The sequence below is a fragment of the Hyposmocoma kahamanoa genome, unplaced genomic scaffold (assembly GCF_003589595.1).
Source record: "Hyposmocoma kahamanoa isolate Upper Pololo Valley unplaced genomic scaffold, ASM358959v1 78, whole genome shotgun sequence".
NCBI classification, from domain to species: domain Eukaryota; kingdom Metazoa; phylum Arthropoda; class Insecta; order Lepidoptera; family Cosmopterigidae; genus Hyposmocoma; species Hyposmocoma kahamanoa.
In genome coordinates, this window is record NW_020653945.1 from 8,547,451 (window position 1) to 8,567,425 (window position 19,975).

At 35.5% G+C, this 19,975-nt stretch overlaps 1 protein-coding gene across 1 annotated transcript in view; it reads right to left on the minus strand.

Annotated features, from left to right (window-relative positions):
* Positions 1-1,869: 1,869 nt before the first annotated feature.
* The window catches only part of LOC113232855 (ATP-binding cassette sub-family F member 1), a 29,447-nt gene continuing 11,341 nt past the window's right edge, over positions 1,870-19,975 (minus strand). Inside the window, exons 11-19 of the mRNA XM_026467711.1 lie at positions 18,946-19,022; positions 18,045-18,193; positions 15,682-15,765; positions 14,792-15,029; positions 12,637-12,814; positions 6,568-6,746; positions 5,376-5,609; positions 4,466-4,624; positions 1,870-2,793 (exon numbers count right to left, since the gene is read on the minus strand). Of these exons, the coding sequence (XP_026323496.1) occupies positions 2,692-2,793; positions 4,466-4,624; positions 5,376-5,609; positions 6,568-6,746; positions 12,637-12,814; positions 14,792-15,029; positions 15,682-15,765; positions 18,045-18,193; positions 18,946-19,022 (1,400 nt within the window). The 3' untranslated portion in view covers positions 1,870-2,691. The remainder of the gene's footprint in view (positions 2,794-4,465; positions 4,625-5,375; positions 5,610-6,567; positions 6,747-12,636; positions 12,815-14,791; positions 15,030-15,681; positions 15,766-18,044; positions 18,194-18,945; positions 19,023-19,975) is intronic.

A 19,975-nucleotide genomic window follows, 5' to 3' on the forward strand; every position in this document is an offset into this window, starting at 1 on the left:
ATGAGCTCTATACACGTTGGCGCTCGCCTTCACTCGGTCAGCTAGGCAGTTAGAGTGACACCGAACGATGACAAGACAAGACAAATAGGCTATGTATAGTTGGTATTGGCCTTCACCCGGCAACGTTGGATAAACATATCATTGTATTGCTGGCTTTAAAAGACAGAATTTTTAGTATTACAGTTGTCAGCCAGTGGGAAAAAATCGGAAACGAGTGGATAATTCTATTTTCAGGAACTGAGAATGCCTAGTAAATGAGTCTTGTTGAATCTAAACTAAATATAAAATTATTTACCAATAAACCTAATGATGGAATTGCATTATCATGTAATCTAGTTACATTCAAAGTTCTGTTGAAATTTGACTCTTCAAAATGAAAAGAATAAATGAAGATGGCCTTTGATCCAATGTTTATATTCGGCACTCCTATGATTTCCAACCATTCTTTTTTCTTTTTCATTTGTAGGTAAACTTGAAATAATAAAAATAATAATAAAAACGCATTTTTATTAATACCTAATTGTTCTCACTGTCAATATTTTTGTCCATTTTATTACTATCCATGCAAATAATTCAATAAAACACTTGGAAAAACATTTGTTTTGACATTGGATGTATTTCCCTTTGACAACCGTATCATGTACCTCATGTACTGCGAAATGAACACAATTGCCATTTAAGATTTTATAGTCTTTGTTTAACTACTGCGTGCCGTCGTAAGCTAAAAGAGATAGCGTTACATTGATTTGTGTCAAACACGGGAATCGAAAATACGTAACGTCACCTTAAATGTCAACTGTACTGATTTTGCCATTTTTGTAGTACCCTTTGATAGCCGTATTCGGTTGTCAAAGGGAAGTACATCAAATGTCAAAACCAATTTTAGTGAACTATTCGCATGAATTGTAATGAAATGGGAACATTGTCATTGTTGTCAATGAAAACATTGACAGTGAGAACAATTGAGTATTGGTAAAAATGCATCGTTGCAGCATTAAGGGGTGCGCCAGTAGAAAAAGCTGAATACAACCGAATGTTACATTACACGGCATGTGTTATTTTTCTGCCTATAAATCATACAATAGCCCAAATATCTCATGTAATTAGACTCATTTAAGTAGTTTATTCATAAGTCTTGCCGAATTTTGCTTTGGTTACTTTAAATTGCCTGTTTATTAGTATATTTTGATGATTGTTGATAACGATTATTTTGAGATAGTCTTGTTCTTGTAAGCTAACATATTATCGATATTCCGTGAGTGTAAGTTGAGCTTAAGACAACGACAGAGAACCTACACAGACTACAGAACCATGTTTTTAAATATAAATTTACACAGCACATGCACAAAGGGAGTATATCATATATACTCGATGGGATGATTATTCATTGATAGAATTACTTGACACGAGCCACAGAAAAATGAGATTGACAGATGACAACATGATATGAAGTGCTGAATTGAAATATATTTCCTATGTTCAATGACGAGCAAAGCCCCTAAATAAATAAAGATTAACAAATATGTATATTTCCTTAAAGAACTTGTCTATTTATTCGTAACAGAAGAGAGGAACGAAATTATGAGTCAAGATTTTTAGGCGATTTTATTACAGAAAGAAACTAGTGAAAATGTAATTTTTAAAATTCGTTGAATTATTTCTAAATAACCAAGATTTATCAATTTCTTTAAAGACTTCGATTCGTAAAAATACTCAACGATACAAACGTTTTATAAACAAGTATTATTAAAAATATTTATCTTACTTGTATATAACAATTTCAAAATACCATTCTGTTGGATAAGGTCCGTTTCACATAGACTATAGTCCATTTGTTTAAGTACTTAACTAAATGTAAACAATCTTGTTACATCTTTTTACATGAAACATATGCTTTACAAATCAATAGGTATAAAATTTCATAAGAAGCTAAATATTTGTATTTTGTATTTGAAAGTAAGTAAAAATCATTTTACAAATGTATGTTTCGTGATTTGACGTAGACAATCGCGATACAGCTAGTCCACCAATTTAAAGCCACTGTGCTCGGAGTTTCTCTGAATGATAAAATTGGTAATGAGGTCATCCGACAGAGAACCAAGGTCACCGACTTAGATCGTGCAATAAGCAAGCTGAAGTGGTAGTAGGCTGGCCATATCTGTCGAAGAACCGATAACCGATGGGGAAAACGAGTTCTAGAGTGGAGATCGCGACTCGGCAAACGTAGTGTAGGACGCCTTCCGGCCAGGTGGAGCGACGACCTGCGAAAGGTTGCTAACGGAAAATGGATGCGACAAGCTGAGGCACGGGCGAAATGGCGCAAATTGGGGAAGGCCTATGTCCAGCAGTGGACTACGACAGGTTGATGATGTTGATGAATGTATATTTCATTAAATAGACATCCCAAGATTGTTTACATTTAGTTAAGTACCTAAACATATGGTCTAACTACTAAAAATATTTGAAGTAACATTAAGTAATATAAACATTGGTAGTTTGTACTAGAATTTATTTTGATAGGACAAACAGAAGGCAGTACGCAGTCGTATAGTGTGCATTATTAGTGAATTTAAAAAAAATGTGCACCGTTTTTTGTGCATATAGAAAATTTTCACGAATCGGTCCTTTACCAGAAATTTGACGACACTATATACGACAATACAATCCGGATAAATACCGTGGTACACAGGTCTATTGCTGCACAGCAGCGTTAGCAATGATGGATGGTGAGTTAATGGTCTCTCCCAGACTTTCCAGAAGTTCTTTTCTGTAGTCGTCGAAATCTCCTTCCAACTGTTAAAGAGATAAAATTTATTATATAGCAACCATCTTCTTATAAGTAAATAAAGGGGAGGTGTATGAAGATTCGACCGTCGAGACGGAGACGTAACATGGCATCACCAATCAGCCCGTGAACACGACCAGTGCAACCTGGTCGAAACGTCATACTCCGATAGGTAGGTGTGAAAATAGCTATTGAATTGTTCAATCGCATTTATTCCTGGTTTGATATGTTAACATAACGTAACGTGAAAGTTAAAATGAGTATATGCTATAAGGTTTTATAAAAAGGGTGATATAAAACATGAACGAATTGCAAAAACGATCTTTAAATATAATGTGTCATTAACTACAACACTATTTTAAATTTTTATTGAATTGATATTCAATTATTTTTTTCAAAAAATTCCTTCGATCCGGCCGGATTCGAACCGACGTCTTCTAGTTAACCGTTCCAGACGCTGTACCAACTAAGCCACGGAACGAACCAGCGGACCTCACGAATTTTTCTATGTGCTTGCGTCGTGTCTTTGTATTTGGTTTTTTCAACGACTTTTTAGTCGTAGCGCCATCTATGAGAAATCTATGACAGATTTATCACCCAGTTAGTACCTTTACAGCTACCAGTGATGGCGAGAGATGTCACTATTCACTGTATTTAAAATTTTTATTGAATTGATATTCAATTATTTTTTGAGAAATCACTCCACCACTTTGTTATAATTATTAATACAAAGATCGAACACTCAGAAAAAATTCCTTCGATCCGGCCGAATTAGAACCGACGTCGGTAGCCGTGACTTGTATTAATAATTATATCAAACTGGTGGACTGATTTCACAAAAAATAATTGAACATCAATTCAATAAAAATTTAAAATACAGTGAACAGCGACATCTCTCGCCAGGACTGGTAGCTGTAAAGGTACTAACTGGGTCATAAATCTTTCACAGATTTCTCATAGATGCCGCTACGACTAAAAGTCGTTCAAAAAACCAAATACAAAGACACGACGCAAGCACATAGAAAAATTCGTGAGCTCCGCTGGTTCGTTCCGTGGCTTAGTTGGTATAGCGTCTGGCACGGTAGCTAGAAGACGTCGGTTCGAATCCGGCCGGATTGAAGGATTTTTTCTGAATGTTCGATCTTTGTATTAATAATTACAACACTACACAACACTATAAACTTTATCCTTTAATATATCAAAGCAAAGATAGAGACAGCATGTTACATAATGAACCATTAAAATTGTAGGATGTGTACGGTGCAATGCCGCACATTGCGTTTATTTACAGTACGTTATGCGTATTCATTCAACAGTTAGTTATAATTTATTTTTACAATCAAATGTATCATTATTAATTGTAAATCAATATTCACTCAATACACACACACAATCAATACACACACATTCAGTATAAACAATATTCTTAACAGTTATCATACTATCATTTATAAGTGTATGGAACACCATATATCTGTACTATAATTACAGATAATTGGACGTATATTTTCTTTGAGTTTTAGAATATCCATTGTACAGTTGTACAGTTGATGAAAAAAGGAATTGACTTTTACATGAAAAACACATTACAGAAAAAATCGTTTGAAGTTACCGATAGCGCCATCTATCGGACAGGAAGTGTATATATGCAATTATAGCGATAAAATATTCTTCACTCACCTCGTTGATAGTTTGATCTTCAATGACATACAATGCGCATTCGGTCTCACGAATGAGCCTCTCGTCGTGGGATACAATAACCACGCCGCCTTTGTACGCGTTGATGGCTTCCGCAAGCGCGTCTATACTTTCGATGTCTAAGTTGTTTGTCGGCTCATCCTGGATGGGCACGGCAATGTATTTTTTTATGAATGAATGATATATAATACTAAGTGACGGGCCTAACAAGTCATGCGTCTGGTGGGAAGCGACTTGCCTGTCCATAGCAATTGCAGTGCCATTCAGAGCCTTAAATCACAAAGATCTGAGGGGCACTTCCACTGTGCCCGTCACCCTGAGACATAAGTTGACAAATCCCTTGTGCCTGTAATTTCACTTGCATCCTCACCCTTCAAAATCGGAACGCAGTAATGCTTCCATTACTGCTTGGCGACAGAACTTCCCAGGACGAACTCTTTCACAAGGAACAATATTACTACTAATGTATAATAAATATTTGTATAATGCATAAGTTCAATATTGCAACAATAAATGTCATATTGTAGTCTGACAGGGTAATGCGCTAGATAAGTCCTATTTTTTAAACAGCATTTTTAATAATAATAATAATAATAATACATTCATAGCCCCGTATTAGTGAAACCCTGTGTCGCGGGTGCCATGGATACTTCTAGACAACCACAAATTATACCCAAACTCACGAGAGAAATAAATGTCCGGCCATACAAATATTTCTGCCAGCCCGGGAATCGAACCCGAGACCTCTGTTGGCAGTCCAACAAGATAACTGTTCGGTCACGAAGGCAGTTAATTAGATGATAAGGCAGCAATATAGAGAAGATACTTTTAACTGTTGTCAATTTTATATTTATAAAAAGGTTTTTCAGTTTTCATAAATAAATATTCTTACCAGAATCACAACATCAGGCGCCATGTTAGTCAATTCAGCCAATGCCACTCTGGCCTTTTGCCCTCCACTGAGGTCTTTCATCTTGATAGTATGCGCGTGGCTTGCAAGGCCGAAGGTTCCAAGAGCTTTACGCGCTTTCTCATATTGCAAACCGAACAACCTTTGTAAGTATTCCACTGGAGATTCTTCTGCTGTGAGATGCTCGCCTGAATGCTGGTCGAAGCGACCTATTCTCTGTGGGGAAAACAAATTCACTGTAATAACCACACGTTACATTTCATCTAATAATCTGTATTATAATATGCATCAAAGAAACACAAGAAACGCAAAAGTTCTTGGGTAGGTCTTCCTGTCATCTATAAGATGAGTGGAACACCCGGGACTAATCGCCGTGCAGTGGTGAGAGGGGCGCGGGAGACAAACATTTGTATTAATTGAGAACGTACTCTTCCAACTCCAACCATTATATTTTGTTTATTATTCAAATATGTCACACGTTTCTGTGGTCAAAGTAAGCAAAGACCTTCAAGACCTTATACAGGCGTTCATCATCATCATCATCAAACAGACTACTCCATCCGTCTTCATGTATAGGCCTCCTCCATATTATGTTGTCTAATTTAAGCATATACGTATATGATTTGCATTTTATTGTTTAATTATTTTTTTGTTTATAATTTAATCACCTATTCACCTGTATAATTAGTACTTTTCACCTGAAATACAGGATTCTCCTAGTCCAGGTATATGTGTTATATTTTACATTTATTCGCATAATTAGACTTTAGTTATTCATTTGTGCAATAAGTTATTCAATAAACAATTATATTTTTTATATCTCTCCATTTACGTCGCTCCCGTGCCACACGCATCCAGTTGCAGCCCGAGAAAATTTTAATGTCATCCATCCAACGACGTTAGCACCGCCATCAAATAAGTACTAGGCCCTGGCAGTGGGCAGCGGCCTCCTAGCTTTCATAAGGGCGGACCTCGAGTGGAAGAGTACGGCCGAAGGAAGAAAATATCTACAAGCGACGACAATATCTGACACAACCGGTTGTAGTACTGCGATCACCAAACTGGTAATAAAGTGTGCAAGTGGTAATAATTGCTAAATAGATAGATATTTAAATAAAATTAAATTAAAAGAATACAGGCTTTAAATAAAGTAAAATAGACAAAAATAAATTACCAATCTATGATTCATAATAAGTTCACCCCGAACGGGGCTGAGTTCTCCCACTAGCAGTTTGAGGAACGTAGACTTGCCTACTCCGTTGGGGCCGACGATTGCCACGCGAGAGTTGAGGTCAATGCCGAAGTCAACGCCTTTGAATAGAGGCTTTTGGCCTGGATAGGCGAAGTCCACATCTAGAAAATTACAATACAAGTAGACTAGGGTCAAATATTGACGTGAACATATTGAATACTTTTCTATTAATATAACTTGACAAAACGTTTCATTTAACTTGCTAAATCTATGGAAAAACACATAAAAATTTATTTTACACGATTACTAGAATGAAAGGAATAATCATGACGTAATTAGCCTGGCTTCTTAGCCAACATAACCATATATATTTTATTATTTTACTTAATGTAAGTCACTGCATTCATGAATAAAAAATGAGATGTACAAAAAAAATCTGTCAATTATAATTAAAATCCGGTTAACTGGTAGAGAATGTCCAATGGCATTAAGTACGCCATTTTTACTATTTTGTGTGCAATAAAGTTTAAATAAATAAATAAAAATAATAATAATGTCACAAACCATATCACGAAGGCGATCTTATTAGTTCTGAATCAAAATTCTATTGTTTAAGGTACTCGCTATTGAATTGAAAAATTTAGTTACAGTTCTGACACAAAACAACGAGTATATAATCAGAAATAGAGACGAAATAAGGGCCATATATTCCTGGTAACACATTAGCGATACAGCTCTCATAAATATCAACTCTCGTTTGCACTGGAATATAGACAGGCCAACATCTGACCTGTGTGTACGTCTCCGTGTATTCCAAAAAATATTCTGTATTTATTGTAATAAGGATAATATCTCTAACAATGCCTTGCTGTTCTATTCGGGTGTGGGAAAAACAGCAAAACATCTAATTACAAAACAAACGGAATCACATTTCATCGGTAATTAAATATTAAACATGTAATTTTGCAATTTTCGTCCATTATAGCAAAGCTCAAGTTAACTGGTCAATTTTAAGTGAAACAATTGACGACACCCATTGACGACACCCGTCAATTGTTTCGAACTCAGGCTAGCCAATCGGAGCGCAGTTGTCACAGTAATGATATATATATAAATAGAGAAATCATATGACATTTCATCTCTATTTCTGGTTATATACTCGATGCAAAACAATAATTAATTTCAAAAAAAGAACGTCGTATTATTGCTAATTAAAATACCAAATATGACGTTACTCAAACGCTCTACTGTCTTCTGATTAGTTAAATTTGCCTTAATGTCTTGCTACCGTGCCATAAACCTTTATAAAAAAAACATATTGGATAAAATTATAACGGTACTTGGCCACTCCATTCTATGTCTTTGATTCTTTTGTTTTGTAGCGTTTGTTTTTTTCATTAATTTGTTGTCATTGATTGTTAACAAAACATACATTAAATGTAGGTTGTTTCATTATTTTATTTACTCGTAGCAAATGGATTGAATGCAATCATTATACAATTAGGTCTTAAAATCTTGTACCTATTACTGAGGCCGGTACTAGACTTTAAGAACCCTCATTATGCAACGGTTGCATAATAATAGTTTATGTTACATAATGCATTAAAATACGAGTGAGGGTTTCATAAAAACATCTCACGGGTGTTTTAATGCCTAATTATGTGCGTTACATACACTGCTTTATCTACACACATATTATAAGCTCTCTGTTATGTGTTCAGGAACCGCATGTTACGACTGGCGAAATGGCGGCAAATAAACACTTTTCTCACGAATGTCACACAACCGTAGTCTTTATTTTTAATTCACAGACAAACTAGAATCGGCCCCAACTATCATATCGTTCGATATCAAATAACGTGTGAAATTGTCAAAATTGTATGCTATTGACCTTCATTTCGACATTAGAGAATGGAAAAAAATAAAGGAAAGGAGATGCCCTGTCTACGGAATGAACGTCCCTACCTAAACCAAAAATGTCCACCAAAAATGGCGGATTTAGTATTGTACCATAATCATAGATAAGTCAATATCGACACGCAAATGTATGGCTTGAATGTTGAAACTGTTTTTTATGTTTGCAAATTTGTGTAGTTTACTGTAATCAAAGTATGATTAATACTAGGCTATTATTACTAGGCAAGTAACTAGCCATTTTAATCAAAATTAAACATAAAGTTATTTACCAATAAATGTAAGTTAGTAATAGTTACATTCAAAGTTCCATTAAAATTTGACTTCAAAATAGAGCGAACAAACGAAGAGGATATTTGATCCAATGTTTATGTTCGGCAGTCCTATAATTTCCAACCATTCTTTCTTTCTTTTTTCATTTGTAGGTAAACTTCAAAAATAATAATAATGTAATAATAAAAACCTCCTAGTGAATTGTTTTAGTAACAGAATATCGACAATATGTCTGCTTTCTAGAAAAACACTATCTCAAAATAATCATTATCAACAATCATCAAAATATACTAACAAACAGGCAATCTAAAGTAACCAATGCAAAATTCGGCAAGACTTATGAACAAACTACTTAAATGAGTCTAATTACATGAGATATTTGGGCTATTGAATGATTGAAAAATAACGGTGTAATGTAACATTCGGTAGATTTCCGATTTTCTACTGCCGCACTAAGGGGTGTAATTAAAATGCTGCAGCGCCGCATTTTAATCAATACTTCATTGTTCTCACTCACTCAATATTTTTGTTCATTTCATTACAATTCATGCGAATAATTCAAAAAACATTTGGCCAAAAATTGGTTTTGACATTTGACGTACTTCCCTTTGACAACCGGATACCGATGTCAAGAGAACTCCAAAAATGGTAAATTGGGGACAGTTGGCATTTAAGATGACGTATCGTATTTTCAATTATCGTGTTTTACATAAATCAATGCAGTGCTATCTGTTTTGGCTTACGACGGCACGCAGTAGTTAAACAAAAACAATAAAATGTTTATGTTTTCAACGTCTAAGCGCATCAAATACATACAACGTAGAGGATGAAAAAAAATAAAAAACGGAGCTGCCCTAACTACGGAATAAACGTGCATACCTAAACAAAAATTGCACGAACAAATGGCGGATTTCTTTAGTGTCGTACCATAATCCATCGATAAGTCATTATCGACACGACATGCAAACATTTAATTAAAGTAGATCAATGTGCCATTTGGGAATATTTTAGGTTATATGGGAATATCCGGGAATGTCACATGAAATTTTGAAATTATTGTTTTGCGTTAACAAATACTCAAATATTACGAAAAGTGAATTTGCACATAAAAAAAATATATTTGTAATTTGGGAGTATATAAAAAAGAAAAATTTTAAACATAAATCCTATACATTTCCAACCTCAACATTCATTTTTTCATAGAGAAATTTTTAAACAGATTCCAAATAGTGTAAGCTTTTTTGTATTTATGCATTGGTATAGAATTAATGCCAGTAACTGATTTAAGTGAATCTTTAAATATTAAAATTTAATTTTGGAAATATATGAAAGTAGTAATATTACCAGTAATAATATTATTATCATACGTTTATTTGCTTAAAACATGGTATAACAGGAGATGTAACAAGAGACAGTGTTACTATAAACATGTTTCGCATATATTAAGTAGCATGCAAATGTCTGATTATATAATGTCAATTGACTACTATTGGCCGAACGCCTCTGATTTGTGCAGAAAAATCGACACTTCTTTAAAGTGAGACAAGTAGTCACGAGGGACTGCGAGTTTTGACAAGACACGTCAAACGAGCTCTTTACACGTTAGTGCTCGCCTTCACTCGGTCAGCTAGGCGAGTGACACCGAACAATGCCAAGGCAAGGCACGGCAAATAGGCTGTCTATACGTTGGTATTGGCTTTCACCCGGCAACGTTAGACCAACATGGTCTTTGCATTGCTGGCTTTATAAAATAAAAATTTTTAGTAGTTAGAGTTGTCAGTGGGAAAAAATCGGAAACGAGTGGATAATTTTGTTTTCAAGAACTGAGAATGCCTAGTAAATGAGTCGTGTTTAATCTAATTTAAACATAAAATTATTTCTCATAAACCTAATGATGGAATTGCATTATCGTGTAATCTAGTTACATTCAAAGTTATGTTAAAATTTGACTCTTCAAAATGAAGCGAATAAATGAAGATGGTTTTTGATTCAATGTTTATGTTCGGCAGTCCTATAAAATCCAACTATTCTTTTTTCTTTTTTGATTTGTAGGTAAACTTGAAATAGTAAATAATAAAAACCTCGTAGTGAATTATTTTAATAACAGAATATCGATAATATGTACGCTTCCATGAACAACACTATCTCAAAATAATCGTTAACGACAATCATCAAAATATACAAACTAACAGGCAATCTGAAGAAACCAAAGCAAAATTTGGCAAGATTCATGAATAAACTACTTAAATATGTCTAATCACATGAGATATTTGGGCTTTTGTGTGATTTATAGACAGAAAATTAACATGTGCCTGTACAATGTTACATTCGGTCGATCTTCGTTTTTTCAAATGCCACATCCCGTAATGCTGCAGCGACGAATTGTATTATGTTAATTTTATTATGGGTTTATTGGTAAATAATTTTATATTTAATTTAGATTAAACAAGACTCATTTACTAGGCATTCTCAGTTGCTGAAAACAAAATTATCCACTCGTTTCCGATTTTTTTCCACTGATAACTCTAACTACTAAAAATTGTTATTTTATAAAGCCAGCAATATAAAAACCATGTTGGTCTAACGTTGCCGGATGACGGTCAATACCAACGTATAGATAGCCTATTTGCCTTGCCTTGCCTTGCCATCGTTCAGTGTCACTCGCCTAGCTGACCGAGTGAAGGCGAGCGCTAACGTGTATAGAGCTCGTTTGACGTGGCTTGTCACTACCTGCAGTCGCTCGTGACTACTTGTCTCACTTCAGAGAAGTGTCGATTTTCCTGCACAAATCAAAGGCGTTCGGCCAATAGTAGTCAATTGACATTGTATAATCAGACATTTGCATGCTATTTAATATATGCCAAACATGTGTATACTAACACTGTCTCTTGTTACATCTCCTGTTATACCATGTTTTAAGCAAATAAACGTATGATAATAATATTATTATTGACAATATTACTACTTTCCAAAATTAAATGTAAGTATTAAAGATTCACTTAAACCAGTCACTGGTATTAATTCTATACCAATGCATAAATACAAAAAAGCTTACACTATTTGGAATCTGTTTAAAAATTTCTCTATGAAAAAGTGAATCTTGAGGTTGGAAATGTATAAGGATTTATATTTCAAAGTTTTCTCTTTTTTAAATACTCTCAAATTACAAATATTATTTTTTTCTGTGCAAATTAACTTTTCGTAATATTTGAGTATGTTTGAAAAACAATAAATTCAAAATTGCATGTGACATTCCGGGATATTCCCACTTAACCTAAAATATTCCCAAAAGAAATATTTATCTACTTCAATTAAATGTCTGCATGTCGATAATGTCTTATCGACAGATTATGGTACGACACTAAAGAAATACGCCATTTGTTCGTTCAATTTTTGTTTAGGTGTGCACGTTTATTCCTTAGTTAGGGCAGCTCCTTTCTTTTATTTTTTTTCCATCCTCTAAGGATTTATATACGTCAATATAACATGTCCTTTAGTTTCCATAGTATAAGATCTCGACTGACATTAGAATTGAGGTCCAATCAAATTGTTTTGTTTTTCAGAGATGTTCGAAATTTGAATGTAATTCGTTGTTATTATGAAGCAATAATAACATTTTCACAGATAAGAAATTTGTTCTAAGAAAATAGTTTGCCTTTATGCTGGTCGTAATTTGGGGTTTTTGAAAACATTATAGAGAGTTAAAAAAAAGAGTAGATTAAATACTATGTGGATGAAAATCAAAGACTTATCATTATTCCCCTAACATTAGTTTTCAACTATAGCACAGTTACGCTTTTCTTTATACTTTACTAATATATTATTTGTCGTACACTCATATTACAAACCTCATCACAAACTTACTTTGTAAACCAAGAATGGGAGGTTGCAAAGGCGGCGGGTCAGGGAAGGAAAACTTGACAATATAGTCCTTAGGACGTTGTAACAAAGTTACGGGAGCTGCACTTTCTTCATCCTCGCGTTGCGATTTGTTACGGTTCTTCTCTTGTTTACGTGTTAATGCTTCTTTTTGTTTTTTTTCCTATTAAAAAAACAACAATGTCTAAATTCAAAAACATTATTTTAAAAAACTAGTGAAGAGTAGTTGCACCGTGACTTGACAATACGGATTAGCAACACGTATAATCTGTAATAATGTAATCTGCCGCTAACAATCCACGGAAGCATGATTGGTCAGCAGTGTTGACCTATATGTCGAAAACCGCAGACCACAGACCACGGTAGGTCCGTAAGTAAGGCTGAGATTTATAGAACCAACTTGGACATCGACTAAACAAAAATGGCAAGCTAAACAAGTTCATCGTATTTATAAAAACTTACCTTGCCTAAGTTTAAAGCGGGAAACACACAGAGAGTGGGTGCGGGTTGGGAACGGGTCGGGTCGCGCCCGTCTCGCGCCCGCACTCGGTGTGTTGTCGTCCATATAAATTACACCCGCCGCGTTCCCGACGCTAGCACTTATCATTGGCAAAAGTACTGGCTACTTAAATCTTATAATTACTACCGCGGTGACACTTGACAAGATATTTAATAATTATTTTAGTTCAAAAATTCGTTTTCTAAATAAAAAAAAACTTTCTTTGTATTTCTTTATGATACCAAGTGCGACTGATGGTAAGCGACACGCCTGTCCATGTCCATAGCAGTTCCAGTGCCACTCAGATTTTTAAATCACAAAGATGTGAGGGGCACTGCCACTGTGCCCGTCACCTTGAGACATAAATTGACAAATCCTCTGTGCCTGTATTTTCACAAGCACCTTTACCTTTCAAACGGAAACATGATAATGCTCACATTACTGCTTGGCGGTAGAAATAGATAAAGTGGCAGTACTTCCCTGGATGAATTCTTTCACAAGAAGCTCTACTTAGCAGTAAAACTTAGTCGTAGTCAAACTAAACTAGTTGTAACTAATGATAAGAAAAAAAAAGAAGTGAATAATAGAAAGAAAAAAAACCCGAGAGCCGGCCGATCGTTTAGTCTGCGGAAGCTTTTATAAAGCCGGGTATTCACTAGCGAGCTGTAACCGTAACTGTTGCGTGTTATGTTACCAAAAATCATAGTGTGTACGTGGTTCGCGAGCTTACAGTTAGGGAACGTTCCCATTATGTCGTAACGTTTTATTTATCGTTGGACCACTGTCGCGTCTAGCCTGTTCCCATATCACGACTATCTGTCGTGACCGTGTCGTGGACGTTTATTTTATCGTTGAACCACTGTTGTGTCTAGCCGTTCCCACTAGATCGTGTCGACAATTTATCGGTTCACGGCAGTTGCCTTGTCGTTTGCACAACAGAATCGTTTGAAGTTGCGAATGTCTGTCGTCACATTTTTATCGTGATGTTTTTTTTTTTTTTATACATGACAGGCAAATGACTCCACTCCACCTGATGTTAAGTGGAAAATGGTATCCAAACGCGAAGGAAGTTTTATTTATCGTCTGACGACTGTCGTTCTAGCTCTTCCCAATGTCACGACAATCTGTCGTCGTAAAGACAAAATCGTCGTGAGTGACAGTTAATCGTGTTGTACTGTAATATGTGAACAGCTTCATTGAAATATACAAGCCACGACACTTTAAACTGCCTCTGTAGCCGAAGGTTACCACGCCGGACTGCCACGCAGAGGTCTCAGGTTCGAATCCTGAGCCGGGAGAAATATTTGTATGGATTACATTTATTTCTCTCAGGAGTTTGGGTGCACCCGCGACACTGGGTTTCCCTAGTGCGGGGCTATATTGAGTGCGTTGATAGTTTAAAAAAAATTAAATTAAACACGACTACCTGTCGTCACGACATAATGGGAGCGCGCCCTGAGCGGAATGCATGCGGTTCGCAGTGAGCCGACGATAACCAGGTACTCATTCCAGCAGTTGGGGTCTGTTACACACTAGAACCTCGTTACTGTATCTGTCACGTTACAGTTACAGCTTGCTAATGAGTACCTGACTTTATACGCCTGTCATGTGTTAAATCATATCTAAACATTTTAAACTCACAGCCGCTTTCTTGGACTGCCCATGTGCCTTCATTTCCTTCAATCTTTTCTCTTGTTTCTCATACTCCTTAATCATTTCCTTTTTCTTCTGCGCGTGCATCTTCTTGAACATCGAATAATTGCCCTTATAATAGAACAACTTTTGCTGGTCTAAATGAATGATCTCGTTGCATACGTTGTCTAAGAAAGACTGGTCGTGGGATACTACTAGGAGAGTTTTCTTCCAGCCTTGGAGGTAGCTGGTGAGAAATACATGAATTATTTTAACTTTTGTTTTGCACTAATTATTAAAATGACTTGAATTACCCGTAGCTATACGTATAATCAAGCGGCTAAGGGTAGCATTCATTTGATCAGAAGCGTTTCTTAATTGGCACTTGCCGACTACCAAAACGGTACATTGAGAAACATCTAAAAAAAACTGATCACGTCTGTTTTCTGTTTTATCGTACTGAAGTGAGTTAATGTCCTATTTTTAATGTCTACAGACATTAAAAATAGGACCGTTCAACTTCAGTAATTTTAATTTCAAAAAATAAGAAGTTTTTTTGGATGTTTCTTAATTAATGACGTAAAAACAACTGGATCAATTTCGTAAAAACAAAGACTGTGGCCCAGAATGCCTCCGTGGCAATACGGTTATTATGCTGTCAGAGGTCCCGGGTTCTATTATCGAACCGGGAGAAATATTTGTATGGTCTACAATTATTTCTCTCGTGAGTCTGAGTTGTCTATGTGTGTGTCCATGGCACCCGCGATATAGGATTTCCCTTCCCTAGTGCGGGGTTAATAAAGAAAAAAGAAAAAAGAATAGCTTACAAAGTATTCGCGGAGCGAAGTCGCGAGCAAAAGCTATGATGTTTACATCAATAATGGAACTACAATACTTACTTATCTAACCAAATAACAGCGTTAAGATCTAAATGGTTGGTAGGTTCGTCGAGCAATAGCAGCGTTGGTTCTACGTACAGCGCTCTGTAACAAGAAAGTCAAGAAGCATTGCAGACTATAAATACTACAACGTAAGTGTGATATCCAATTGTTTCCTTGGTGCCTAGCTCAATACCCTTCATGGAAGAATGACTCTTCTTGTAACTCTATCCAGAATATTAGTCGATAGAGTTATGAGAATTGGAGAGGATGTGGGTTATATTTTTCTGTATCTCCAATATTCTTTTATTTTTATTATTTTCTGTAGCTCCAATAGGAGCTATAAACGTTTTTGACATAACTCCACGTATGCCATTCTTCAAATTAGTCGACTAATTAATTAGAAGTAGAGAAAAGCTGTTTTATTTTTAAAAGAAATGAATGTTTATTTTTACAAACGTTTAAACGTTGTAGCTTTCTTAAAAAAGCATGCTTTTTTAAACGCTTTTTAGTTTGAAGCTTAAAAAATCGTTTAGGAAATCGTTTAGGCGCTTAAACTTTTATGTTAAAAAAAGCTTGCAACGTTGTCTTGATAGCGAAAAGCAAGAGTAGAGTAGTAGTAACTTCATTTGTAAAACACGAGTTTTATTTATATTTATTAAATTATTATTCACGTTGACGAATTAATTTGTTTATGAAACATAAATGGCGGGACTTGAAACTAAGGCACGTTGTAAAAAATGAAATTGTTGAGTATCGAACGACCAATGAATGAATGAATGAATGAAATATTCTTTATTGCACATAAAATTACAATTAAAATACAATACAATAGCTTAAGTATAATAGTAGTAGTAAGTCAATGTGCAACAGACGGCCTTATTGCTATGTAGCAATTTCTTCCAGGCAACCTTAGGATAGACATTTCGGATATGCAATAGGGGTGCAACCAAAGAATATCATCATAAGTACACTACATAACAAGTAATAATAAAAATATACACATATCCATAGGGAGATATACATATACATACAAATAACAATAACATTATTAATACATACATAACAACGCTTACGCTTAAAATAAAAAAACGTTCTTATATGCTTATTTTAAAAAGCAAACTTTTTAGTGCTTTTCGTTTAAACGACTACTTAGAAGTGTTCATCGAAGGTCACTCGTAAATTAAAATAAATTATTTATGAAATCAAACCTATTCAGCCTTTACATCAACATAGACAAATCCGCACTCAAAATTTCGTTATAGTATTACTCAATGCACGGATGAAGTAAAAGTTGTTGCTGTTTTGTTCAAATCATTTTGCCAACCGTTTTACTATAGCGGCTTGCGGGTAGGCATACCTAAGATTTTCAACGACCTATGCGTATAATGGACATGTTCCGCGTGCGCTTAGGGTCGCCTAAGTTTGACTGTTTATGCTTTAATGGGTAAAAATAGTGTCAGTAAAATGGTGAATGCTGGACAGTCCCAACAGCATACGGAGGCCACTAGCTGATAGACAGAACAGTGCCTAGCAAAGACATTGGATATCAGCTCCCATAAATCCTAAAAGCTGAGTGTGTATATTTTATTAATTATTTTTTTGGTTTGTTTCTTTTTTTTTGGTGGGGGGGGGGGTTAAGTATAACAACATCTCCTTTATCCAGATCACTAGACTACAAGATAATAAAGTAAACATCAATTCATTACCTAACTTTGCTCGCGTTTAGAATACAGCATGAAATTCAAACTGATCCATTATCAAACAACTCACATGAACATCATGAAAATTAAACTGAAATTCGTTTTTCGATATCTCAACTGAAACCAGAGATATTAATGGTTGAAGTTAGCGAACTTGTATGGCGCCATTAAGGCTGTGACGCCACAAGTATCGCCGTTTCTTTTTGACACCTGATATATATTTACAAATAGCCTATGTCTTTTTCTGTGAATTTCATATGAATCTGTTTATTTATATACTTGTGAAATACCTTATTCAAGAATTAACAGATTCGGTCATTACTTTGTGGAAATCTATGAAATTAAAAAAATGGAAGCAAATTAATTTGCTACTCCGCGAATTCACTAAAGGTTAAATCGTGCAAAATAGCTGCGCTTGGAAATTTTTTCATGCAGATAATTTTCTCATCCGCATTAAACTAATAAAATAAATAACACAAACATAAGAAAAGTTACAAGCACCACCACCAAATATATACCCGACACGTGTTTCGCCTCTCTACGAGGCATCCTTGGAAGTTGATGATTGTTCGACGCTGGTGTTAGAGTACTGGGTTCACGGAGTAGCAAATTAAATTACTTACATTTTTATTAACTTGTGTTTATTATTATAGAATAACCTATTTGTTAACAAATTCTTACCTAGCAAGCGACACTCTCATTCGCCAACCACCGGAGAAGTTCTTTGTAGCTCTATCTTGCATTGATTTGTTGAAGCCAAGACCGGCCAAAATTCGGCGCGCACGCGGCTCTGCCGAATCTGCGCCTATCGCTTTTAATTCTGCATACACCTACGATAAAACCATAAAATCACTGTTAGTCAATGCCAAATCGACGGAACTTAGTTTTGTTATTCGTGTAAAATAGGATTTAAGGCTAAGTTTTAAACACCAACTTCTAAATACGAGTCGGAGGACCAGGAGGTCTACCACGAAGGTCTAATACGATATACGAAGCAACGATCATTGTTTTAGCTTCGTATCGGACCGGAGGCTACCACGAAACGCGTACGTAGGTCATGATTTGACATGTCCTTACTCCGAAACGTTAAATAACAGCTTTCGTACCGAATTTTGATATTGCTTTTATCGTAAAACTGACATATAGTACGTATGAGTATCATGTTTCGTGGTAGACCTTCAGGTTCATTCGACTGTCATTTAAAAAAATCTGCAGTAGGTACTTCTATCATCTTAGAAGATTTAACTAATGTAATGTCATGTAATGAAACTCTCATATGTTTCTCACAGGTGGCGCTGACGGCAAAAAAAAACCGTACAAATCCAATACAAAGATCTGCAACAAGCACACGAAGAAAGCCGTAAGATCTCTCGGTATGTAGTTCAGGTTAGTAGGGGTTGCCCCGTATGGCAACAGATGCTGGTTCCAATGCAGTCATATTTTTCTGTTGTTCTATCTTCGTATCAATAATAATAACAAACTAGTGGAGTATTTTCACAAAAAAATAACTAAATACCATGGTAATAAAATCATCATGATATTCGATAAAGTCAATATTATAACTAAACTTTTCTATACCAACCTCGTTCAATCTTTCCTGCACTTTCATGTTACCCTTTTCTATTTCAGCTTCTAACTCTTTACATTCCTTTAGCAGTTCTGAAAGGAAAACACAGTTAAGTCATCATGGTATAAATATAAAAATTGCAGCACGACATATGTGCCAAATGTGCTGTCGGCTAACTATTTACGACATCATACACCGCCACTAGCAAACAAAGTCTACATTCAACTTTAAACAACAATTAGGCCGTAAATTCAGAACGGTGGTGTGTTCAGCGGGGCGTTCATAATTTGCAGGTACATTGTGTCTGATGATGGTAAGTTACACGTCTATCTATAACAATTGCAGTGGCACTCAGAGCTTTAAGGTGCAACGATCTGAAGAGCACTGCCACTGTGCCTGTCACCCTGAGACATTTGTTGACAAGTCCCATGTGCCTGTAATTTCACCAGATCCCTTGCCTTCAAACCGGAACGCCGCAATGCTGATATTACTGCTTGGCGGCAGAAATAGGTAAGGTGGCAGTACTTCCCTGAACGAACTCTTTCACGGGGAGTTCTACTGCCACGAAAAAAAGAAAAAAGACACACGTTTGTGCACGTTATATTTTGGGTACATCCAAAACAAGATACAATGTACGCGCAAACCTTGAACGCTCCCGTAACCGTATGACCGTTGCGAATTTGTGGCCTAATGCTATTGCAGACTACGATCCTCCAATATGATAATGTTAATTATAATAATAATGTTAATTACTGTGATCTAAATTTTTATATTAGTTTTGATCAATTTCATAATAATTGTAATAATTAATGACACAGCTTGTATAAGAGATTAATAATTAGTTAGTTATTATCATTGTAGTACCCTTACAGGGTTCATGTGCTGGAATACTATTATGTAACACCTCTATTAATCCACATGACACGATGAATAAATAAATTATGAATAATTCTTAGGCGGAAATCAAAACACATTAATTCTTTAAGGCGAAGTATTTGTACGAACCTAGAATTTAGGAGGTGAAGTGTGGAGGGCCGCCCGCGCA